Genomic DNA, 26,641 nt, shown 5'->3' with positions numbered 1-26,641 from the left:
GAGTAAAGTATATGTGTTTTGTGACACCTATTTTCACAGAACTTAGAAATTTTTCTACTCACTTCCAGCTTATTTCTGAATTTGTGGTTCTTGGAAAAGGCTTAATTAGATTCACCAATTATTCATTAAGTAATAATTATGTGCAAAGCACGGCACAATCCAGGTTGTTAAATATGTAAACACCAAATAACTGTGGTATTGTCATGCATAAAAGCTCGTACATACCATATTTCAGTTATCCATTCTGGTGAAAATAAAGCATGTAATACTAGTAACAAGTCAAGAAAATAATGTAGTGCTGATAAGAGGCTATCATTCTTCTTCCTACACTAAACTACTCCTAATGCTTGGGACTTCCCAATTCACCTTCCTTCCAGCAAATCCATACCTATTCTTTAAAACTTGTGCCAAATATCATCTTCTCCTCTGAAGTTTTTCTGGATTCACATAAAACTGATACACTTATTTTTCCCACTATGAATTCCCAAAACACCTCCCATTATTATTATTACATTAACTTATTTATTAATTTATTTAATAATCTGCCTACTAGTAATTTAGATATCTACTATATTATACAACAGTGCCTTGTAAATAAAAGTAATAGTGATACAATAGTAGTAATCAAGATAAAAATGATGATGAAGGTAGCAGGCACTGTTCTGAGTGCTTTATAGGTATTACTTCATTTAATCCCCACAACAACCATTGTGGGGGATACTACATATTATTCAAGTTTGGAAAACAAGAAACTTGAGTATTTAAATAATTTGTCCAATTCACATAGCTAAGACACTGAATAGTGGGGAATGTTTACTAAACTAAAAATGTACCTTCTAAATGGGAGAAGAGTACAGATTAGAATATTGCATTTTAAGTATTTTAATACTTATCCATACTCAAATTTAGATTGAAATAAATGGTTAGGGAACAAAGATTCAGAGAAAGAGCTCCCTGAGCCCGGCACAGTGACTCACACTTGTAATCCCAGCACTCTGGGAGGCCAGGCGGGTGGATCACTTGTGGTCAGGAGTTCGAGACCAGCCTAACCAACACAGTGAAACCCCATCTCTACTAAAAATACAAAAATTACCTGGACGTAGTGGCATGCCTATAGTCCCAGCTACTCCAGAGGCTGAGGCATGAGAATCACTTGAACCCAGGAAGTGGAGGTTACAGTGAGCTGAGATGGTGCCACTGTACGCTAGCCTGGGCGACAGAGCGAGACTCTGTCTCAAAAACAAAACAAAACAAAACAAAAACTCCCTGAGACTGGTTAGAAGTAGCCCTACCTATTATAATTGGTTTTGTTACACCTCTTTTTATAATCAAGAATCAATTTGACCAGGCTATCACTGTGGGGAAAAAAGAGCTCATTACTTACCTGTCTTATAAAGAAGTCTCCATGAACTAGAGAAACAATTCCAAAGTTTGTGTACTTAAAAATATGATCCATCAACCACATCATCTGAGCAACAACCTAAAATATTTAAAAGCAAGAAATAATATTGGATAGAAGAAACCTGACTACAGTAGAGCTGAGTCTCCAAGCTTTAAATATAATCATCCAAGCATACTTTTAATAAACCAAAACATCTTAAGTCTAACTCTATTTCTACAAACAAAGCACAGTTACTAATAGTGTCTACATGAAAAATTACAGGTCTTGATTCCAAGTCTTCGAATCCTAAGTCACAGGTACATATATCACTATATAAAAAATGGAACTCAATTAACTTCTTAAATTTGGGATTAATGATTTCAAATTTGTTCTATCCCAAAGTCTCTGATAATTCTTACATAACTTGCAAAATTATTTTGAAACGATATAATAAAATGGTTAAGTTATCAAACAAGACTATATATTTAATGAACATTCACTATGGGTTTATAAAACCTGAGTGTAGCTTCATGGCAAAGTATAAAAAGTTAGTGTCCCAAATAAAACATTTAAAAATTAATATAATAGAATGATTTACATATTCTATTATGAAGAATATTTATTAGTTTATGCAAAATCATGCTCTTTGCCAGGATAAAAATATTTGTAGTGCCTCAGTCCTTAAACAGAAAAATATTATCCACTGCTGATAAGAGTTAATACCTATATTGAGGGCAGAAGACTTTCTTTCATGCAAATTTAAAAATTAAAAGTACAGGCCAGCCATGGTGGCTCACGCCTGTAATCCCAGCACTTTGGGAGGCAGAGGCAGGTGGATCACTGGAGGTCAGGAGTTTAAGACCAGCCTGGCCAAAATGGTGAAACCCCGTCTCTACTAAAATACAAAAATTAGCCATGCATGGTGGCGCGTGCCTGTAATCCCAGCTATTCGGGAGGTTGAGGCAGGAGAATTGCTTGAACCTGGGAGGCAAAGGTTGCAGTGAGCCAAGATCGAGCTGCTGCACTCCAGCCTGGGTGACAGAGAGAGACTCCATATTAAAAAAAAAAAAAAAAATTAAAAGTACAAACAGGATCTAATTAATGAATCGGTTAATTGTTCTTTCCTGCTGAGGAAATAGCATTCCTTGTTATAAGCCTTAACTAAAGTGAAAGCTACAACCTCAATCAAGAATGCAATAAGCTCTACTTTGGTTTCCCAGGGGAACAGTAGATGTAAACATTATCTCTAAGAACCAACTGATGTGAACCTACACATATGGAAAAAACTAAAACACTGATATCCATGTGCTGCTTTTATAAAAGCATTATAAAAGCCCACAGATGATATAACATTACAGCTTCTGCCTTAGTTTTCCAGCTACACAACTCCTACTCCATCAGCTTTACAATATTAAATCATTTTTTTAAAAAATGAAGATATATACCTAGTAAAGAAAGAACTGATTCCTCAATCAATTAATATAGAGTAAGATAATCACCAGCATCCCATCTTGTTTTGCTTTGCAATGATGATTACAATACTATGTTTAAATAAACTGAGATTTGGACTAAATGAAATTTGTTGAAAAGTGTCCCCAAAACAAACAAAAAGCAGTGGATTCAACCTATAAAGCATTTTAGCTTTAGCCACATTATGAAGTGTAGTTGTAATTTATTGACTTCTGGGTTTTAAATACCAAATAACTAGCTTTTATATTCATGGTGGATTTCTCTCTTCAGTTAGAAGTGTCACTTAAAACATAAATTCAGTAAAGATAGACAAACTATTTCCTGAGATTTGTAAGGATAGCTCTGTTCCAACTTATTTTAGGGGAAATGTTATAAGTCAATAAATGTTTATAAAACATTTAATAAAGTTCTTTTGACAGAAATAAAAATTCTTAGTTTTATCATAAATTGTCATAAAAGGCCAAGACAATTCACAGACACTTATTATAAGGGTACCAGGCTGGGCACGATGGCTCACGCCTGTAATCCCAGCACTTTGGGAGACTGAGGTGGGCGGATCACGAGCTCAAGAGATCGAGACCATCCTGGTCAACCCCGTCTCTACTAAAAATACAAAAATTAGCCGGGTGTGGTGGCAGACACCTGTAGTCCCAGCTACTCGGGAGAACTAAGGCAGGAGAACCGCTTGAACCCGGGAGGCAGAGGTTGCAGTGAGTTGAGATGGCACCACCGCACTCTAGCCTGGCGACAAAGCAAGACTCCGTTTCAAAAAAAAAAAAGTACCAACACTTTCAGAAAATACAATTAATCCTTTGTTTCATATTCTTCAAAAGAAGGATGAGTAAACATAAGCTGCCTAAATCAACTCTGTCAATGTTTGATAGGTCTGTCACTCAGAACTTTTCCATTATTTCTAAGAGACAAAATCAATCTATATCAATTATTCTTTATCTGGATGCACAGATTTTCTTTTTCTTTTTTTTTTTATTATACTTTAGGTTTTAGGGTACATGTGCACAATGTGCAGGTTTGTTACATATGTATCCATGTGCCATGTTGATTTCCTGCACCCATTAACTCGTCATTTAGCATTAGGTATATCTCCTAATGCTGTCCCTCCCCCCTCCCCCAACCCCACAACAGTCCCCGGAGTGTGGTTCCCCTTCCTGGATGCACAGATTTTCTACATATCAAAACACCATCTAGAGACTTAAATAAATGACTGCACTCTTTTTGTCCTTTTGAAATTATAATAAGGTCAATGGTTCTCCATTGGGTGAGTATGGAAACTGCAGGATAATTTTGGTCCTTGTGACAACAAGGACTAAGGAGTGCTACTAGCATTTACTGTGTGACAGTTGGGTAAACAAAACATCTGGCAATGCCCAGGACAGTTCTCAGCAACACTGTTGTCCTATTAAAATGCCAACAGTACTCCCACTGAGAAACTAATAGGGGCTTCAAGAAGTCCCCTGAATTCAAAAAGCTATGTTATCATTACATTACCATCAAAGTAATATTTTTCAACTGACCCACAATAGCCTTCCTTCTTCGAATGTATCCATAAAGTATAAAATAAATCAAGTAAACATTCCTACTAGTGAATACAAATCAATATTGCTCTGTAATTATTAGGCAGCAGGGAGAGATTATAATGCTTCCACCCTTATATTTCTCAGTTACTCCTTTATGAAAGAAAATAAAATATTCTTCTAGATTTCAAAGTATTCAGTATTATCAGAGCATTATTTAGTATTAACTAATCTCAAAACAAAAAAATTACTTGGGATAGAAAAATGAACCTAGACAAACTAACTTAAATATTTTTATAAAGGCAAACAAGCCAACCAAACTTTCTTTTGTCCACATGACTGGGGAATTTGAAATTACCTAATATTCTAGTTAATACAGTTATCTATACCAAACTGGTGTTAGAATACAGTTAGACATATTTATATTGACCATTTTAATCACGAGTTTCAAAAAACACTTAAGGACATTGTAGGCCCTCAGGATAATCACTATAAATGTAATGATCCTATCTATAAGAGTTACAATGTTAACTAATTGGAGATTCTCTTTTATAGAAAGCCAAATCAACTAGTTTTGCAAAATTTTAACATCATGAACTCAGAGGACAGGCAATAAATATTATCATAAATGCAAATATATCTACACGGTGATACTCTTTTAACAATTCAAGATCCTGAAGATAAGAAAGGATTTAATTTATTCCATATTCCAGCAAGATTATGCCACTGCTTTTCAGATAGACAAGAAAAACAGATTCTACAATAATAAAACATATTTTTATTTAATCTCCTCTCATTTTCTGACCCTACCCTAACCTAGTGAATCAAAATCTCTGGAACCTAAACACACCAGGGCTTATTCTCACTTTGATGTTTTTGCCAAGATTGTTTCATTAAGAAAGAAGTTGTTGCTTTACCACTCTACCTAAATTCTACTCATCCTTCAAGGCCAAGTTTATGTCCTCTCTCCTTCATAAAGTTTTCTATGTCCATGAGGTACACAGTGCACTTACCCTCCACTGAAGCCATCTCACTTGTCAATTAAGTATTGTTTACGGCTCATGCCTGTAATCCCAGTACTATGGGAGGCCAAGAGTGGGTGGATCACCTGGTTTGAGACCAGCAGCCTGGCCAACATGGTGAAACCCTGTCTCTACTAAAAATACAAAAATTAGCCAGGCATGGTGCCCGTGCCCATAGTCCCAGCTGCTTGAGAGGCCAAGGCACAAGAATTGCTTGAACCCAGGAGGCAGAGGTTGCAGCAAGCCAAGATTGTGCCACTGCACTCCAGTCTGGGCAACAGTGCAAGACTCCATCTCAAAAAAAAAAAAAAAAAACATAGTTTGTGATACCCTTCTTCCACCTACCACTAGGCTGCCAGCACCTTGATAAGATGAATTGTATCTTATAGGATGGTGTTTACACTTCTTAAAGTCACTGATCATAACTACTAAGCCCTTAATGAACTTCCATTGATTTGATTATTTACTATTAGGTCACACATTAACTCCATTAATTTATACACCTTATTTAGTTTTCTATGAACATAACCTCTTTAACTTCTAAGGTGATAATTCTCTTAAGGCTAAAGATGAATTTATTTTTTATATTTTATAAACTGATATATGTATTTTATATGAAAATATATATTTTATATTTTATAAACTGATATATATATCATTTTATATTTTATAAAATCAGTTTATATTTTATAAATTTATATCAGTTTATATTTTATAAACTGATATATATATCAGTTTATGTTTTACAAACTGATATATATTTATATATATTATATATAATATATATTTATATCAGTTTATAAATATTTATATATATAATAAATATTTATATATATATTTATATCAGTTTATAAATATTTATTCTATCATAAGCAATATTCCCCCAGCCTCTTGTTTTAGAGATGGGGTCTTGCTGTGTTGCCCAGGCTGGAGTGCAGTGGCTCTTCACAGGCATGACCCCACTACTGATCAGCACAGTTTTGGCCTGCTCCATTTCCAGCCTGGGCTGGTTTACCCTTCTTGTGTGAGCTAGTTGTTCACTGCTCCCAGGAGGTCACCATATTTATGCTCAACTTAGTGCAGACTGCCTATCAGCATAGAGAACTATAGCCCAAACTCCTGGGCTCAAGCGATCCTCCTGCTCAGCCTCCCAAGTAGCTGGAACTACAAGTGGCACCACTGTGCCAGGCCAAAGCTGCTTTTTGTGTTTGTATTTTTCAAACTGGCAATCCACTGCTTCACCTCCAGATAGCCCTCAATTTGAACTATATTAACCTGCTTTCATCCCAGTTACTATTTTTTAAAACAGTCTTATTGAAATATAATTCACATTGTCCCAGTTTTTTTTTTTTTTTTTTTTAAGTCTCTACATTCCCACTTCTGGGTGACTTAGAATGATATATTTTTCCTTTTAATATTTTCTAAATTTTTATTTAAAGTATACATATTAAAGTCTATGTCTATATTTCAAAGCACAGTAAGATATTTGAATCGATTCCCTTTTTTTTTTTTTTTTTTGAGATGGAGTCTTGCTCTGTCACCAGGCTGGAGTACAGTGGCGTGATCTTGGCTCACTGCAATTTCTGCCTCCCAGGTTCAAGCGATTCTCCTGCCTCAGTCTCCCGAGTAACTGGGACTACAGGCGTGCACCACCATGCCCAGCTAATTTCTGTATTTTTAGTAGAGATGGGGTTTCACCATGTTGTCCTTGATGGCCTTGATCTCTTGACCTCATGATCCACCCACCTCAGCCTCCCAAAGCGCTGGGATTACAGATGTGACCACCATGCCCAGCCAAATGGATTCCTTTTTAACCTTCCTTTCTGGATGTCTATCTACTGCCTTCAGGGTAGCTTACCAGTCCTTTGTCCTGGAGGCACATCATCAGTGTGCACACATCTCCTGTTGCCTGATGATTCACCAACATCACTGCTTCATCTTTTGAAACTGCTTTAATATCTTCTCCCCATTCCATCACTGTAAGAATAAAAAGTTTCAAAGCTGTCATTTTAAAGATTTTTATATTATCACAAACCTTATATTAGAAAAAATGATGTATATTAATGATAAGTCACCTAGCTAAAACATCCGAAAGTTTAGAACTAAGTTTATTTCCTATGCAAATCAGAATGTTAATATAACTTTTATAGAGCCCCCAAATATACATTAAAATATAAAATTATCATACCTTATTTATTTATTTATTTATATTTGAGACAGAGTCTAGCTCTGTCACCCAGGCCGGAGTGTAGTGGTGCGATCTTGGCTCACTGCAACCTCCACCTCCCGGGTTCAAGCAATTCTCTTGCCTCAGCCTCCCAAGTAGCTGGGATTACAGGTGCCCACCACCACGCCCAGCTGATTTTTGTATTTTTAGTAGAGATGGGGTTTCACCATATTGGCCAGGCTGGTCTCAAACTCTTGACCTCAAGTGATCCACCTGCCTTGGCCTCCCAAAGTGCTGAGATTAGAGGCGTGAGCCACCGTGCCCAGCTATGGTCACACCTTTGATCTAGAAGTTCTATTTCCTAGAATTCATCCTACAGAAACTTGTTCAAATAAGCAAAGATACATGTATAAAGAATGTTTATCACAACTTAAATGTTCACCAACAAGGGAATGGACAAGAAAATTATGATGTAATAGGAGAGTATAAACCCATTAAAATAATGGAGGATACCTCTTATTCACTAACCCAAAAAAGATGTATTATCAACTAACAAAGCAAATCACAAAACAGTAAATATAGCATGATCCCATCTTTTTAAAGCAGGAATACCATCTATGTGTTGTTCAACGCACTGAAAAAAGTCTAGAAAAACAAATTTCAAACTGTTAATACTGATCATCAATGAGAGGTGGTTCCCAACCCTTCAGATTCTATTTTATAAGAAAACATTCAGACATAATAATACATACTTTCACCTTAAAATAAGAAAACTAATAAAAATGCCAAATTATTTGAAGTTATCAGATGAAAAGTCACTGCACCAAAATCTATACGTACATTCTAAGGGAAACAGTGGTATTTCTATGTAGTTATGCCTCATTTCATTTTATATTTGTTTTTAACTTTTTTGAGACAGGATCTTGCTCTGTTACCTTGGCTGGAGTGCAATGGTGCAATCACAATGGCTCACTGCAGCTTCAAGCTCCCTGGGCTCAACTGACCCTCTTAACCTCAGCCTCCTGAGTAGCTGGGACTACAGGTGCGTGTCACCACGTCCAGCTAATTTTTGTATTTTTTTTGTAGACACAGGGATTTGCCATGTTGCCCAGGCTCATCTCAAACTCCTGGGCTCAAGCAATCCACTGGCTTCGGCCTCTCAAAGTATTGGCATTACAGACATGAGCCACTGCACTCGGCCACCTCATTTTACAGTAAATTTACTTCAAGCCTCAGTTTTCAAACATCAGAATTCCGCAAAGGATCTTCCAGCATTTTTTTGATATGAATTACCAAAGGCCGATTCTACATTAGTATTCATCTTTACTGTAACCTTATCTCACTCACTGCTACAAGGAAAGAATTCAAGCCACCTGTGTGTAAATGCTCTGGATGAAATAGGGATAGGGAGACCTATTTAGAAGCCAATTTTGCACTATATTTCAAAATTAATAAATGCACAAACCTTTTTACCTAGGAATTCTACTTCTAGAGATGCATCCTACAGATATCCTCATTTATGTGCAAAATGACATGTACACAAGGCTACTCATTGCAGCTTTGATTGTAAAAGCAAAGATGAAAACAACTAGAAAGAAAGGCTAACTCAAATTCATAGAAACAGTAGAATGGTGGTTGCCAGGGGTTGGGGGAGGGGGAAATTGTTGTTTAATGAGTACAGTGTTTCAGTTTTACAAGATGGAGAAGTTTTAGATATTGGTTCCATAACAATGTGAATATACTTAACAAGACTAAACTGTACACTTGAAAAATTAAGATGGTGAATTTTGTATTAGCGTATTTTACCGCAATTAAAAACATTTTTAAGGGAGACCAGCTAAATACATTATATCTATGCAATGGAATATTATGCAAACATAGCACTTACGTACTAATATGAAATGATATACTTTAAGTAATAAAAGCAAAGTGTAGAATAGGATGACGGATGCCACTAGTTGTGTTTTTTGTTTGTTTTTTTTTATTTTGAGATGGAGTTTCGCTCTTGTTGCCCAGGCTGGAGTGCAATGGCGTGATCTCGGCTCACCGCAACCTCCGACTCCCATGTTCAAGCGATTCTCCTGCCTCAGCCTCCCAAGTAGCTGGGATTACAGGCATGTACCACCACGCTTGGCTAATCTTGTATTTTTAGTAGAGACAGGGTTTCTCCATGTTGGTCAGGCTGGTCTTGAAATCCCAACCTCAGGTGATCCGCCCACCTCGGCCTCCCAAAGTGCTGGGACTACAGGCCTGAGCCACCGCACCTGGCCTAGTTATGTTTTTAAAAAGGACAGAGAATACACTAACCAAATGAAAACTCCCCATATGCCCCTGTTGACAACCCTCCAATGGAGACACACGGACATACAAACACACACACACATGCACAACATTCTTTCATTAAGACATTCTTCATTCAATAAATCAGCATCAGGCACAGTTAGGTGTTGTGGATATAAAATAAATAAGAACATTTCAAGTATTATTCTAAAGTGAACAGCAGTTAAAACTCAAGAAAAGTCTAGCTTGGTTCTATAAATAGTGGGCTATTAGGAGGTAATGTGGAAAGTTTTCTGGCTCTCCATCTGTATTAATAGATGTCTCATAACCAAATAGTACTTTAACGCAATCTGTGCTACATGAGTGGAAAATACTAGATATCTAGGCCCATGCAATGGGAAGGCATATATGTCCATATAACTGCAAATAAGAATAAGTTTTTACATAAAATATATCTTACCTGTTTGCTTTATATAAATCAGCTAAATCTAGTAAGTGTGACTGGTTTAAATATGAAAATATACATTGAATTTGGAATCCTCTGTACTGGGTTGAACAGTATACTCCAAAAATTCATGTCCACCCAAAATCTGTGAATCAAGATGAGGTCATACTGGATTAGGGTGGGCCCTAAACCTAAATCCAGTAAGATTGGAGTCCTTATAAGAATAGGAAAATGTGGGTCAGAGAGACACACAGGGAGACCACCATGTGATGATAGAGGCAGAGATTGAAGTGAAGCACCTACAAGCTGAGGGACACTATGGATGGTGGACAACCACCAGAAGAAGCTGAAAGAGGCAAGGGAAGAGCCTCCCAGAGAGTCTTTCAAGAGAGCATGGCCCTGTTGACACCTTGATTTCAAGACTTCTAACTTCCAGAACTGTGAAAGAATAAATATCTGCTGTAAAACCCAGTTTGTGGTAATTTGTTATGGCAGCCCTAAGGAATTAACATAACCCCTCCCTCAATTTTCCCCATCCTCTCTCTTCCCTTTCCATGCTATTTTCCCCAAAATTATAGTCTTTCTTTTCTTATCAAGTGTAGGAAAAGAATTGCATTCTCTTTTAATATTCAGAACATTATATATAATCTAACATTATGTATTATAAATGGTTTTTAATGTTCACTTCTAAATACACTACATGTTTTATCTCTCAATCAGAACTTAGCCAAAATTTATTTTCAGACCAAATGTCAATTTACCAAGACTCACATAGCATGCTAAATCAAAAAAGTGAAGGTGGTCAGGTGTGGTGGCTCACGCCTATAATCCCAGCACTTTGGGAGGCCAAGGTGGGTGGATCACTTGAGGTCAGGAGTTCGGGACCAGCCTGGCCAACATGGTGAAATCCTGTCTCTTCTAAAAAATACAAAAATTAGCAGGTGTGGTGGCATATGTCCATAATCCCAGCTACTTGGGAGGCTGAGGCACAGGAATCGCTTGAACCTGGGAGGCAAAGGTTACAGCGAGCCAAGATTGAGCCACTGCACTCCAGCCTGGGTGACAAAGCGAGACTCTGTCTCAAAAAAACAAAACAAAACAAAATGAAGGTACCTAGATCAACTTTTCTTTTCTTTTTTTCTGAGTCAGGAACTCCTGGACTGAAGCAATCCTCCTGTCTCAGCCTCCCAAAGTGCTGGGATGACAAGCATGAGCCACCACACCCAGTTTGGATCAACTTTTTGCCAATAAATTATCCTGAGGTAGCAATAAGATCATGTTGAATTTTATAATAATTCTAATTTTATTCAACAACAAATTTAATTTCCAATATATATGGTATTGTTCTTTTAGAGCATAATTTAAGGACCACTGTTAGAAAGTTAAATGACTAACAAAATCAGTGTTTAAATGTTTGCAGCGAAAGAGCAATTTATTACACAGATGAAGTAGCTATGCTCTTCAGATTATGCCTTGCTATCCCAGGACCAGTAAATATAGTAATAAAGCTAATATCTTAACCAAGGGATAGAAAAGAAGCTATGGATGTCTGCAGTTCTTACACTGCACTTGATTAGAAGAACAAAAATATTCTAACATGCTGCTCTATGAAATGAATTCTCAAAAAAGAATTGGGTCGGGTCCATTATTTCCAAAGGGAAAAAGGACAACTGAATAAAAACTGGAGGAAAAATTTTCTAATTGTAATAAATTTTAAAATTCTTATTGAAAACCAAAGCTAAAGGTTATCATCTACTACATACACATAACACACACACATACACACACACATTCTAACATGTATATCAATATACTTTTCCCAAAAGTTATAGATTAGAATTAATCTGGACAGTTCACATCTCAAAAAGAAAATAGAAACAACAACCCATCAAAAACTCCTTAAAAATAGTGACACTAAAGCCATTATACTGGCCTACAAAACAGAATTAACAGAGAGAAGAAAGGTTGCTTATTATGCCCGCAAGCTGATGCAACACACTATTTTATCCTTCTGTGCCTTCATTTTCTCACTTATGAAACAATAATATCATTAATGCTACTTAAACATGTTGCAAAAATGAGGAAGATCTAATTGACAGTACCATAGAGATCCTGAGTAATGGGATTAAAGTCACTTTTGGAATCACTAGTAACTAAAAGAGCCCTATGCCTACTGTGTCATATGAAAATCAGTCTAATAGTAAAGATTAAAGAGCCAGCTGGGCATGGTGCCTCATACCTGTAATCCCAGCACTCTGGGAGGCCGAGGCAGGAGGACCTCTGAGGCCAGGAGTTCAGGACCAGTCTGGGCAAAAAAGTGAGAATCTGTCTCTATAAAAAAATTAAAAATTAGCTGGGTGTGGTGGCATGTACCTGTGGTCCCAGCTACTCTAGAGGCTAAGGCAGAGGATCTCTTGGGCTCAGAAGCTCAAGGCTGTAGTGAGCTGTGATCATGCCACTACACTCCAGTCTGGATGACATATATAGACACTCTCTCTAAAAGCAAACAAACAAACAACAACAACAACAAACAAATAAAATATTAGAGAGCCAAAATAATCCATAAGTGAATTTCACATAGCTGGAGAACTGTGGCCTTCAGCAGTCCAGGTTTGAGGCAGATGGGATTGGATTCATCCAAGGGAGGGTGTTAGTTCATTAAGAGTAGCCATGAGAGTGTGGCTTAAAGTACTGATTAATGGAGGGGAGACTGGTGAGGAAAAGAAGCCTTGCAAACAAACAGCTGACTACCTAGAAAAGAGAGGGAGGGAGGGCAATCATACACAGAGATGCTGATGCCACCCCCATCTCCACAACATTCTCGTCAAGCTTCCCAAGGGAAGGCCCAGACTTTTGAAAAACCTCCTAATACATACCTCTAAATAAGAACCACTAGAATTGAAGTGCTGATAAGGTTAATTTTATTTTTTTTTAAGCAAGTACATTGTACACACTAGGAAATCATGGTCAGTGTCCCTTTGACTCTTAAATTTTAAGAGGTTAAAATTTGAGAGGGCAAAGCTCAAGAGGTAGCTTTTGGAGGGGTTACATAACTAAAATAATAATAGTAGCAGATATTATTAAATAGATATATAAGTAATAATCTTAATAGCTAACATTTATGGAATGTTTATTATGTGCCACGCACTAGTAATAGTAATTTTCTATTAGTAATAGAAAATAATTTACATTATTTTCTGATTTAATCTTCACAAAATTCTAAATGTACAGACAGTATCACCCCCAATATGCAAATGAGGAAAATGAGACACAAAAGGTTAAGCACTGTTTTCAAACTTACATAGTTAGGAAGTAGGGGAACTGGGATTCAAAACCATAATATCATATTGTCACTGCTGGCATGCTTCATGTCAAAGAACCTTAAGGACAGGAACTTGGATAAACTGCCCTTGCAGCCCCTAAAGTTGCCCATGATTATGCCAGGGAATAGGGTGGACAAGCCAAGTCCCAAAGTCCTCAACAAATAAGGATGGTGGATGGCAACAATAAGGGGGATAGAGAGGTATATAGCCAAATAATCAAGCATTTTTCTCAATGACAGTTGAATAATTACCAAGTCTAAAGGGGCAGTTTTCTAAGAAAAAAAATCAACATTGTCTTTGGACCGAGATGGGATTATCTTAAATATAATATGCTCAATACAGAACTGGCTCTTTTTCCTAGTCTTCCCCATCTTAGCAAAGAACACTGCTGTTCACCCAGTCATCTGAAGACGAAACCTAGGACTATCTTTCATTCCTCCGTTTCCTTAATCTTCCACATTCAATCCATCTCTAAGTCCAGTGGACTCTACCTTCAAAATACATTCGGATCCTCTATTTTTCTTCTTCTTACTACTACCATTCTTTATTATTATTATTGAGACAGAGTCTCACTCTATCGCCCAGGCTGGAGTGCAGTGGCACAATCTCGACTCACTGCAAACTCCACCTCCCAGGTTTAAACAATTCTCCTGCTTCAGCCTCCCAAGTAACTGGAACTACAGGTATGCGTCACCACATCCGGCTAATTTTTTTTTTTGTGTGTGTGTGTGTGTGTTTTAGTAGAGATAGGGTTTCATCATGTTGGACAGGCTGGTCTTGGTGATCTGCCCACCTTGGCCTCCAAAGTGCTGGGATCACACGCGTGAGCCACCATGCCTGGCCCTCTCTACTACTACCATTCTAATCCAAGCCACCAATAACTCTTGCCTGGACTTCTGCAATGACTTCCTAACTAGTCTTCTTGCTTCCACTCCGCCTACCTATGTAAAAGAAATCTTTAGAATTCCAATTTCAAATATCATTAAAATCAGAAACACCACTGTCAAGCATGAATTAGGGAAGAGCAGGAAAGTCAAAGATAATAACTGGGAATTAACTTTCACTGGCATTGAGATTTAGTTTAAGTTAAACTTGTACTGTTTTCAAAAGGGGAGCTAGTGGCATTTTGGGTGAAGCAATTCTTCCTCCTACAGCTCATTAGTATTGCAAAACTTTTAGCTTGCCTGGCCAATAGTCTGTTACAATCCAAAAGGTAATTCCAAACATCCTGACTCCACCCCAATCTCCTTTGAGAAGCACTAAGTTAAAATTATGTCAATATAAGCCTGTGGTAAAACCAGGGTGAGGTTAAATAACAAGTAAGAATCATCCTAACAACATTAGGGCTAAATAAACACATGTTTATAGCAAACAAAGATCCATCTCTATGATTCCCTCCCCTTCACCCACTAAGCTCCCAGGATATGGCAGCCAAGAGTTTGGAACAATCTCCTCTAGGGAATTTGATCACCTCAAGAGGAAAGACCTAAAAATATTGACATTTGGGGTTCCCCAGTGAAATATTCCAACAAGATTACCCTACAATGAGGCTCAATGTTGATAAGCCACAGCCACTTGCTTGGCTACAAATCAACATTTTAATCTTTCATTCCTAAAACAAGAATAGACAGTTGAAGGCAATGAGAAGAGCAGATGTGTGAAGGGCTCTATGTTATCCCCACTTCCGACTTGAAACAAGACATAAACTTCCCATGCAAAAGTTACCCTCCTGATACTAGGAAGAAAAGAATATTCTTATCACCAGGAATGGGGAGTCAATGCAGGGGTAAGTCTGCACAACAAACCATACTAAAATAATCCTTTCTTTCCATTAGTTTCCCCCATGTAGTTCCTAGTCACTTTCCTACAATTTGCCACCCTTAGAAGCTCAAACCCCTTTCCTTCAACCAGTCATTTCTCTTCAATTTATTACCCTTTGTTAAAATGGTATATAAAGCCAGGCTTGGTGACTCATACCTGTAATCCCAGCACTAAGGCTGAGGTGGGAGGATTGCTTGAGCCTAGGAGTTCAAGATCAGCATGGGCAACAAAGCAAGACCTCATCTCTACAAAAAAATTTTTAAAAAGAAATTAACTGGGCATGCTTATAGTCCTAGCTACTTGGGAGGCTGAGATGGGAGGATCACTTGAGCCCAGGAGTTCAAAGCTACAGTGAGCTATAATCACGCCACTGCACTCCAGTCTGGGAGACAGAACGAGACCCTGTCTCTTAAAAAAGGGAAGGGGAGGGGAGGGGAAGAGAGAGGAGGGGAAAGAAAAGAAGGGGAAAGAAAAGAAGAGAAGAGAAAAGAAATGGCACGGTGGCTCACTCCTGTAATCCCAGCACTTCAGGAGGCTGAGGAGGGCGGATCACTTGAGGTCTGGAGTTCGAGATCAGTCTGACACATGGTGAAACCCCATCTCTACTAAAAAAAATTTTTTTTTAAATTAGCCAGGCATGGTGGCACACACCTGTAGTCCCAGCTACTCGGGAAGCTAAGGCAGAAGGATTGCTTGAAACTGGGAGATGGAGGTTGCAGTGAGCCAAGATTGCACCACTGTATTCCAGCCTGGGTAACAGAGTGAGACTCTGTCTCAAAAAAAAAAAAAAAGAAAGAAAGAAAAGAAAAGAAAGAAAAAGGTATATAAAATCCTGAATCTAAATGCTTCTTTGGAGTTTTCATTTCTTTTCTGTGAAGTCCCCTGTGCCACATAAAAAATGCTAACATCAAATAAAATGTGTATGCTTTTCTCTTGTCAATCTGTCTTTTGTTAGCCCAATTAGGCTAACAAAACAGGCGATAGCTACGAAACCTGAGGGCAGAGGAAAAGTTTTTCCTCCCCTACGTAGTCATATATTGCCGGAGACCTGAAAAAGGCTGTTAATATGAAAGAGAGCAAAGCAAACAGAAAAATAAAGAATCTGAGGAAACAGAGGCATTACACAAAAAAGAAAACTTCAAGAGACCAGCATTAATATCTACATTAAGGTAAGAGATGAGATGATGATAATAACCATGAGACAAGAATAAGAAAAAAAAGGACCTGCTGGAAATTAACATAATTGTAAAAATAAAAGTCTCAATAGAAAAACTGAGAGATAAGTTGAGATAATCTTCCAAACACAAGATTTAAAAACAAGATGAAAAACAAGAGAAAAAAGACTTGAACATTAGAAGACAATTCCACAAAATCCAGCCTTCAAATAACAAGAGTTCCAGAAAAAAGAATAGAGAAAAAGAAATCAAAGATGTAGTTAAAGAGCATTTGAGGGGTGTGGATTTCCACTCTGACATGGGACATCAAATAGCTAGCACAGTGGATAAAAACAGATCTATACCAAGACATACATCCCCATGAAATTTCAAAACAATAAATCAAAGAGAAGATCCAACAAACTGTCAGAAAGGAAAAAGAGGACACATATAAGGATAAGGAATCAGATTAACTTGGAATTTCTCAATAGCTACTGAAAGCAAAAAATATTGTAGAGATTATTATTAAAATAATAATGACTTCAAAATCCTGAAGAAAGGCTGGTCCAAAGGTAGTGAGTTATTTCAACTGATTGCTCACAAAGACTGAACTTGTTCTCACTACTGCACTTGACCTGGGGAAAAAAAAAAAGAAAAAAAATTCCAAAGAAAAACTACTTTCAACCTAGAATTCTCCACCCAGCCAAATAATCAATCGGGTACAAGCACAGAAAAATATTTTCAAGTGTGTGACATTTTGAAAAATTAACCTCTTGCTCTCATGAAGATATTGGATGATGTGTTTCACTAAAATGAGAAATAAACTAAGAAAGAGAAAGACATGTGAAAAAAGAAATTGGGAACACAACCAAGGAGAGAGGCAAAAAGGATTTTCAGGATGATAGGGAAGGAAGATAATCAGGATGTCGGCTGTATATCAGGCTTAGTGGATAACTAGTCCAAACTGGAGCAAGTTAGGCATTTCCCAGACAGACTTTCCAAAAAAGATGAAATTGGCAGAGTAGCATCTGAATGACTTAAGAGGAGATCTAAAAATGAAAAGGAGTTGGGGGTGAATTAGTGATCACTTCATACCAAAGTAAGCAAAAGAAGAAACAAAAATTATTAAATCTAGGAACAACTCTGTGCAGGAAAGTAAAAGTGAACAGTTTTATACATAGCTCAGCTCTGAGTAGATTTACATATTCATAATAAAGAAAAACTCCAAATACCGACACTACCAAAATTACAATAAAATTCAAATACAAACTAGAAAATGCATTTATTTTTCAGTTTCTTTTTCTTTCTTTTTTTTTTTTTTTTTGACACAGTCTTGCTCTGTCACCCAGACTGGAGTGCAGTGGCGCAACCTTGGCTCACTGCAGCCTCCACCTCCCATGTTCAAACAATTTTCCTACCACAGTCTCAAGCAGCTGGGACCGCTGGCATGCATGACGAAATACAGCTAATTTTTGTATTTTTAGTAGAGATGGGGTTTTGCCATGTTGGCCATGTTGGTTTCAAACTCCTGACCTCAGGTGATCTGCCCACCTTGGCCTCCCAGAGTGCTGGGATTACAGGCGTGAGCCACCACACCCAGCCCTCAAAATTGGCTTATTTTTATTTTTATTTTTGAAGTTGGGTCTTACTCTGCTACCCAGGTTGGAGTGCAGTGGCACAATCAAAGCTCACTGCAGCCTCAACCTCCCGAGCTCAAGTGATCCTCCTGCCTCAGCCTCCACCACCATGCCCTACTAATTTTTTTTTACTTTTTGTAGAGACAGGGTCTCACTTTGTTGCCCACACTGGTCTCAGATTCCTGGGCTCAAGGGATCCTCCCACTTTGGGCTCCCACAGTATTGGGAATACAGGTGTGAGCCACTACACCTGACAAAAATTTATTTTTAAAATATTATTCTAAATAGGTTTCTAAAAAGATAAGGCTTTCTGAATATTAAAATAATGTATATTCATTGTAGTAAATCAGAATACTAAAAAACACAAGGCAGAAAATTACCCCAAATCTCACTATCCAGGGATAAGAAAACACTATTAAAATTTTATAGTATATCTTCCAGTTATTTTTCTCTGTGTATAAAGACAATTTTTTAAATCAAAAATGAATGATTCTTAAATTCTGTTTTATACAATTTGAAATTCAATATATCATATAAAATTGGCTGTCATTATTCTCCCACAATATGATTTTTAATGGCCACATAATATGTATTACATGTAAGTGCATAGATAAGTTAGTTCTCTAACGTTGGGTACTGGCTATTGATTATAGTAAAGTGCTAGACCAATAAGTATACAAACCAAAGAACTAATGGGTGTGTGTTACAAAAAGTACTACGACTTTTCTAAAATAAAGAGTAAAAATATTCCTACCCACAAACGTTAAGTCACCAAACCAAATAAATCAAAAGTATAAAAATTTACTTTAGGAGGTAATGGAACTGTGGTAGTGGTCATATAACTGCACATTGTAGAAGACATAAAGACTTTTTAAAATGTTCTTCAAGCCAGCCATTGAATAAATTCATAGAGAAACTTAAAATTGGGGGGATGTAAATAAGTTCCAGATTGACAGAATACTAAATACCAAAGAATCAAAAAACAAAATACCAAAGTCAAAAGCAAACACAGAAATCAATGAAATGAAAAAAAAATGGAGAAAATCAATGAAAGCAAAATTGTCTCTTTGAAAAGGCCAATACAAGTTATCAAATTAATTTTTAACAACAAAAAAACATAAAAACTATAAATCACCAATATCAGGAATGACAGAGAAGACATCACTACAAATGTTCCTTGATTTATCATGGAGTTCCTGATAAACCCATTGTTAAGTTGAAAATACAGCAAGTCAAAAATGCATTTTAACACAAAGCCTATTTTATAATAAAGTGTTGAATATCTCATGTGATTTATTGAATACGGTACTAAAAGTGAAAGACAGAATGGTTGTATGGATACAAGCATTACTGAATGCATGTCACTCTCATACCATCATAAAGTCAAAAAATTTTAAGTAGAACCATGAAAAGTCAGGGACCATCTGTACTACGAACTACTTTAGAAACTATAAATTTGACAACTTAGGTGAAATGGACCAATTCCTTGAAAACCACCAATTACTAACTATCAAAGCTCATCTAAGATGAATAGATAACCAATTTCTATTAAAGAAATTGATTTTATAGTCAAAAACCTTCCAAAAATAATTTGGCCCAGATGGTTTCACTGGCACACTCTACCTGACATTTCAAAAAAGAAATAATACAGGCCGGGCGCGGTGGCTCACGCTTGTAATCCCAGCACTTTGGGAGGCCGAGGCGGGCGGATCACGAGGTCAGGAGATCGAGACCATGGTGAAACCCCGTCTCTACCAAAAATACAAAAAATTAGCCTGGCGTGGTGGCGGGCGCCTGTAGTCCCAGCTACTCGGAGAGGCTGAGGCAGGAGAATGGCGTGAACCCGGGAGGCGGAGCTTGCAGTGAGCCGAGATCGTGCCACTGCACTCCAGCCTGGGTGACAGAGCAAGACTCCGTCTCAAAAAAAAAAAAAAAAAAAAGAAATAATACAAACTGTATGCAATCTCTTCCAGAAAACAGAAAAGGAAGGAATGCTTTCAAGTTCATAAGGCCAGTACTGCCCAGATACCAAAACCAGAAAAAGACAAACAAACAAAAGCTAGACTAAAACCATCATGAATAGAGGCAAAAATCATCAATAGAATATTAGCAAATGGAATCCAACAGTATATACCATGACCAAGTTAGGTTTACCCCAGGAATGCAAGGCTGGTCCAATATCCAAATATCAGGCCGGGCGCAGTGGCTCATGCCTGTAATCCCAGAACTTTGGGAAGCCAAGCTGTGCGGATCACTTGAGGTAAGAAGTTCGAGACCAGCCTGGCCAACATGGTGAAACATCATCTCTACTAAAAATACAAAAATTAGCCGTGTGTGGTGGCGCACGCCTATAGTCCCAGCTACTTGGGAGGCTGAGGCACAAGAATTGCTTGAACCCAGGAGGCAGAGGTTGCAGTGAGCCAAGATTGAGCCACTGTATTCCAGCCTGGGAAACAGGGCGAGGCTCTGTCTCAAAAAAAAAAAAAAAAATCAATGAATATAATTCACCACATTAACTGTCTACAGAAGAAAACCTTCCACAGCAATAAAAAAAAAAAAATGAAATCATGTCCTCTGCAGCAACATGGATATAGCTGGAAGCCATTACGCTAAGCAAATTAACACAGAAACAGAAAACCAAATACCGAATGTTCTCACTTATAAGTGGGACCTAAACATTGGTTACGCACAGACACAAAGATGGGAATGGCAGACAATGAGGACTCCAAAAAGGGATGGGATGGAGGGGGGGGAAAGGATGGAAAAGCTACCTATTAGGTACTGTGTTCACTACCTGGGCTAAAAACCCAAACTTCAGCATCATGCGATATACTCATGTAACAAACCTGAACATATACCCTCTGAATCAAAAATTTAACAAATAAAATTTTTTAAAAAAAGAAAGTCTCATGATCATATGAATTGATGCAGAAAAAGCATTCAATAAATTTCAGTATCCATTCATCATAAAAACTCTCAGCAAACTAGGAGTAAAAAAATTTCCTCAGTGTGATAAAGTTTTAAACATAAAACCTACAACAAACATAGTATTTAGTAGTATTTAGAATGTTTCTCCCTAAGATTAAAAACAAGGCAGAGATGTCCACTCTCATCACTCTTATTTAATATTATACCAGAAGTCCTAGCTAGCTTAATAAGAAGAAACAAAAAATGGGAAAGGAAGAGATAAAATTCTTATTCACAAATGACATGATCGCCTATGTAGAATATCCTAAATGATTTACAAAAAGCTCCTATTCCTAGTAAGTGAGTTTAGCAAAGTTGCAGGATACAAGACTGACATAGCTATCAATCATACTTATTTATATGAGAAATCAACAACAGGAAATTGAAATTTTTTAAAAATACTATTTACAAAAGCTCCTCCCCAAATGAAATACTTAGGTATAAATCTAAAACACATAAACAAGATCTATATACTCAAAACTACCAAATGCTGAGAAAGAAATCAAAAGAGCCCAAAATGAAGAGACATACTATGGTTATGGATTAAAAGACTCAACATAGCAAAAATGTCTATTTACCCACAACTTGATCTACAAATATAACTCAAATCCAGTCAAAACCGCATTAAAAATTTTTGCACATAAGTGGCTTTTAAAATGTATATAGAAAAGTCAGCAAACTAGACTAGCCAAAATAACTTTGAAAAAAAAATAAAGTTGGAAGAATCGCACTACCCAGTTTTGAAACTTATCATAAAACTACAATAATTAAGATGGTGTGGCATTGGTGAAGGGACAGACACATAAATCAACAGAACAGAAAAGAGGGTCCTGAAACAGACTACATAAGTATGGTCAAATGATCTTTGACAAAGATGTAAAGTCACCTGAATGGAAAAAGAATAGTGTTTTCAACAAATAATGTTGCAAAAAAAATGTGAACCTTGACCCAAACCTCATACCTGATACAATGATTAATTCAAAATGGATCACAGAGATGTATGTAAAATGCAGAACTATAAAACTCTTAGAAGAAAACACAGGAGAAAATCTCCATAACCTGGGTTTGGGCAAAGTACTCTTAGACATGACATGAAAAACACAATCCATAAAAGAAAATAACATCAATGAACTGGGGAGTCTCTCTCAACCTATTCTGGCTTGGGGGCTGCCCAATTTTTTTTAAAAAATCAATAAACTAGACTTTATCAAAATATAAACATTTTAATGAGGAAAAGACACTGTTAAGAGAATAAAATGAGGGAAAATAATATGCAATCACATATCCAACAAAGGGTTTATATCCCAAGTATATAAAAAACTCTCGGCTGGGCGCAGCGGTTCACGCCTGTAATCCCAGCACTTTGGGAGGCCAAGGCAGGCGGATCACTTGAGGTCAGGAGTTCGAGACCAGCCTGACCAACATGGAGAAACCCCGTCTCTACTAAAAATACAAAATTAGCCAGGTGTGGTGGCACATGCCTGTAATCCCAGCTACTCAGGAGGCTGAGGCAGGAGAATCACTTGAACCTGGGCAAGGGTGTGGAAATGGCAGTGAGCCGAGATCACGCCATTGCACTCCAGTCTGGGCAACAAGGGCGAAACTCTGTCTCGGGAAAAAAAAAAAAAACAAAACCTCTCAAAACTCAGCATTAAGAGAACAAACCACCCAACTGAAAAAATGAAGAAAAGACTTGGACACTTCACCAAAGAGGACACAGATGGCAAATAACTACATGAAAAGATGTTCAGGGAATGAAAGCCCGGGAACGCCGGAACAAGCACGGGTGTAAGATTTCCCTTTTCAAAGGCGGAGAATAAGAAATCAGCCCGAGCGGGGTGGAGCCAAGATGGCCGAATAGGAACAGCTCCGGTCTCCAGCTCCCAGCCCCAGCGACACAGAAGACGGATGATTTCTGCATTTCTGCTTGAGGTACCGGTTTCATCTCACTAGGGAGTGCCTAACAGTGGGTGCAGGACAGTCGGTGAAGCGCACTGTGCGCGAGCCGAAGCAGGGCGAGGCATTACCTCACTCGGGAAGCGCAAGGGGTCAGGGAGTTCCCTTTCATAGTCAAAGAAAGGGGAAACAGACGGCACCTGGAATATCGGGTCAGTGCCACCCCAATACTGCGCTTTTCCAACGGGCCTGGAAAACGGCACACTAGGAGATTGTGTCCCGCACCTGGCTCGGAGAGTCCTGTGCCCACGGAGTCTCGCTGATTGCTAGCACAGCAGTCTGAGATCAAGCTACAAGGCGGCAGCGAGGCTGGGGGAGGGGTGCCCGCCATTGCCCAGGCTTGCTTAGGTAAACAAAGCAGCCAGGAAGCTCGAACTGGGTGGAGCCCACCACAGCTCAAGGAGGCCTGCCTGCCTCTATAGGCTCCACCTCTGGGGGCAGGGCACAGACAAACAAAAACTCAGCAAGAACCTCCACAGACTTAAAGGTCCCTGTCTGACTGACAGCTTTGAAGAGAGTAGTGGTTCTCCCAGCACGCAGCTGGAGATCTGAGAACCGACAGACTGCCTCCTAAAGTGGGTCCCTCACCCCTGAGCAGCCTAACTGGGAGGCACCCCCCCAGTAGGGACAGACTGACACCTCATTCAACCGGGTACTCCTCTGAGACAAAACTTTCAGACGAACTATCAGACAGCTGAATTTGTGGTCTCACGAAAATCCGCTGTTCTGCAGCCACCGCTGCTGACGCCCAGCCAAACAGGGTCTGGAGTGGACCTCTAGTAAACTCCAACAGACCTGCAGCTGAGGGTCCTGTCTGGTAGAAGGAAAACTAACAAACAGAAAGGACATCCACACCAAAAACCCATCTGTACATCACCATCATCAAAGACCAAAAGTAGATAAAACCACAAAGATGGGGAAAAAACAGAACAAAAAAACTGGAAACTCTAAAAAACAGAGCACCTCTCCTCCTCCAAAGGAACGCAGTTCCTCACCAGCAACGGAACAAAGCTGGATGGAGGATGACTTTGATGAGTTGAGAGAAGAAGGCTTCAGACGATCAAACTACTCTGAGCTACGAGAGGAAATTCAAAACAATAGCAAAGAAGTTAAAAACTTTGAAAAAATATTAGAAGAATGGATAACTAGAATAACCAATGGAGAGAAGGGCTTAAAGGAGCTGATGGAGCTGAAAGCCAAGTTTCGAGAACTACGCGAAGATTGCAGAAGCCTCAGTAGCAGATGCGATCAACTGGAAGAAAGGGTATCGCTGATGGAAGATGAAATGAATGAAATGAAGAGAGAAGGGAAGTTTAGAGAAAAAAGAATAAAAAGAAATGAACAAAGCCTCCGAGAAATTTGGGACTATGTGAAAAGACCAAACCTACGTCTGATTGGTGTACCTGAAAATGATGGGGAGAATGGAACCAAGTTGGAAAACACTCTGCAAGATATTATCCAGGAGAACTTCCCCAATCTAGCAAGGCAGGCCAGCATTCAGATTCAGGAAATACAGAGAACGCCACAAAGATACTCCTCGAGAAGGGCAACTCCAAGACACATAATTGTCAGATTCACCAAAGTTGAAATGAAGGAAAAAATGTTAAGGGCAGCCAGAGAGAAAGGTCGGGTTACCCACAAAGGGAAGCCCATCAGACTAACAGCTGATCTCTCAGCAGAAACTCTACAAGCCAGAAGAGAGTGGGGGCCGATATTCAACATTCTTAAAGAAAAGAATTTTCAACCCAGAATTTGCTATCCCGCCAAACTAAGCTTCATAAGTGAAGGAGAAATAAAATACTTTACAGACAAGCAAACGCTGAGTGATTTTGTCACCACCAGGCCTGCCCTAAAAGAGCTCCTGAAGGAAGCACTAAACATGGAAAGGAACAACCGGTACCAGCCACTGCAAAAACATGCCAAATTGTAAAGACCATCGAGGCTAGGAAGAAACAATAGCAACTAACGAGCAAAATAACCAACTAACATCATAATGACAGGATCAGATTCACACATAACAATATTAACGTTAAATGTAAATGGGCTAAATGCTCCAATCAAAAGACACAGACTGGCAAACTGGATAAGGAGTCAGGACCCATCAGTGTGCTGTATTCAGGAAACCCATCTCACGTGCAGAGACACACATAGACTCAAAATAAAGGGATGGAGGAAGATCTATCAAGCAACTGGAAAACAAAAAAAGGCAGGGGTTGCAATCCTAGTCTCTGATAAAATAGACTTTAAACCAACAAAGATCAAAAGAGACAAAGAAGGCCATTACATAATGGTAAAGGGATCAATTCAACAAGAAGAGCTAACTATCCTAAATATATATGCACCCAACACAGAAGCACCCAGATTCATAAAGCAAGTCCTCAGTGACCTACAAAGGGACTTAAACTCCCACACAATAATAATGGGAGATTTTAACACCCCACTGTCAACATTAGACAGATCAACGAGACAGAAAGTTAACAAGGATATCCAGGAATTGAACTCAGCTCTACATAAAGTGGACCTAATAGACATCTATAGAACTCTCCACCCCAAGTCAACAGAATATACATTTTTTTCAGCACCACACCACACCTATTCCAAAATTGACCACATAGTTGGAAGTAAAGCTCTCCTCAGCAAATGTAAAAGAACAGAAATTATAACAAACTGTCTCTCAGACCACAGTGCAATCAAACTAGAACTCAGGATTAAGAAACTCACTCAAAACCGCTCAACTACATGGAAACTGAACAACCTGCTCCTGAATGACTATTGGGTACATAATGAAATGAAGGCAGAAATAAAGATGTTCTTTGAAACCAACGACAACAAAGATACAACATACCAGAATCTCTGGGACACATTCAAAGCAGTGTGTAGAGGGAAATTTATAGCACTAAATGCCCACAAGAGAAAGCAGGAAAGATCCAAAATTGACACCCTAACATCACAATTAAAAGAACTAGAAAAGCAAGAGCAAACACATTCAAAAGCTAGCAGAAGGCTAGAAATAACTAAAATCAGAGCAGAACTGAAGGAAATAGAGACACAAAAAACCCTTCAAAAAATTAATGAATCCAGGAGCTGGTTTTTTGAAAAGATCAACAAAATTGATGGACCGCTAGCAAGACTAATAAAGAAGAAAAGAGAGAAGAATCAAATAGATGCAATAAAAAACGAAAAAAAGGATATCACCACTGATCCCACAGAAATACAATCTACCATCAGAGAATACTACAAACACCTCTATGCAAATAAACTAGAAAATCTAGAAGAAATGGATAAATTCCTCGACAAATACACCCTCCCAAGACTAAACCAGGAAGAAGTTGAATCTCTGAATAGACCAATAACAGGTTCTGAAATTGTGGCAATAATCAATAGCTTACCAACCAAAAAGAGTCCAGGACCTGATGGATTCACAGCTGAATTCTACCAGAGGTACAAGGAGGAACTGGTACCATTCCTTCTGAAACTATTCCAATC

At 38.3% G+C, this 26,641-nt stretch overlaps 1 protein-coding gene across 6 annotated transcripts in view; it reads right to left on the bottom strand.

Moving 5' to 3' along the window:
- Positions 1-26,641, bottom strand: part of LPGAT1 (lysophosphatidylglycerol acyltransferase 1) — a 101,303-nt gene that overhangs the window by 38,696 nt on the left and 35,966 nt on the right. For 5 of the 6 annotated variants that reach the window (XM_032136628.2, XM_058430564.1, XM_058430560.1 and 2 more), the window contains 2 exons: positions 7,264-7,382; positions 1,385-1,480 (listed from right to left, as the gene is read on the bottom strand). In XM_032136628.2, the coding sequence (XP_031992519.1) occupies positions 1,385-1,480; positions 7,264-7,382 (215 nt within the window). The remainder of the gene's footprint in view (positions 1-1,384; positions 1,481-7,263; positions 7,383-26,641) is intronic. The other variant, XM_058430561.1, reaches the window with a different exon arrangement.

This window comes from Hylobates moloch, unplaced genomic scaffold (genome assembly GCF_009828535.3).
Source record: "Hylobates moloch isolate HMO894 unplaced genomic scaffold, HMol_V3 SCAFFOLD_18, whole genome shotgun sequence".
Taxonomy (NCBI): Eukaryota; Metazoa; Chordata; class Mammalia; order Primates; family Hylobatidae; genus Hylobates; species Hylobates moloch.
The sequence above is the reverse complement of the archived record's forward strand: the minus strand, read 5'-3'. Positions and strand labels throughout refer to the sequence as shown.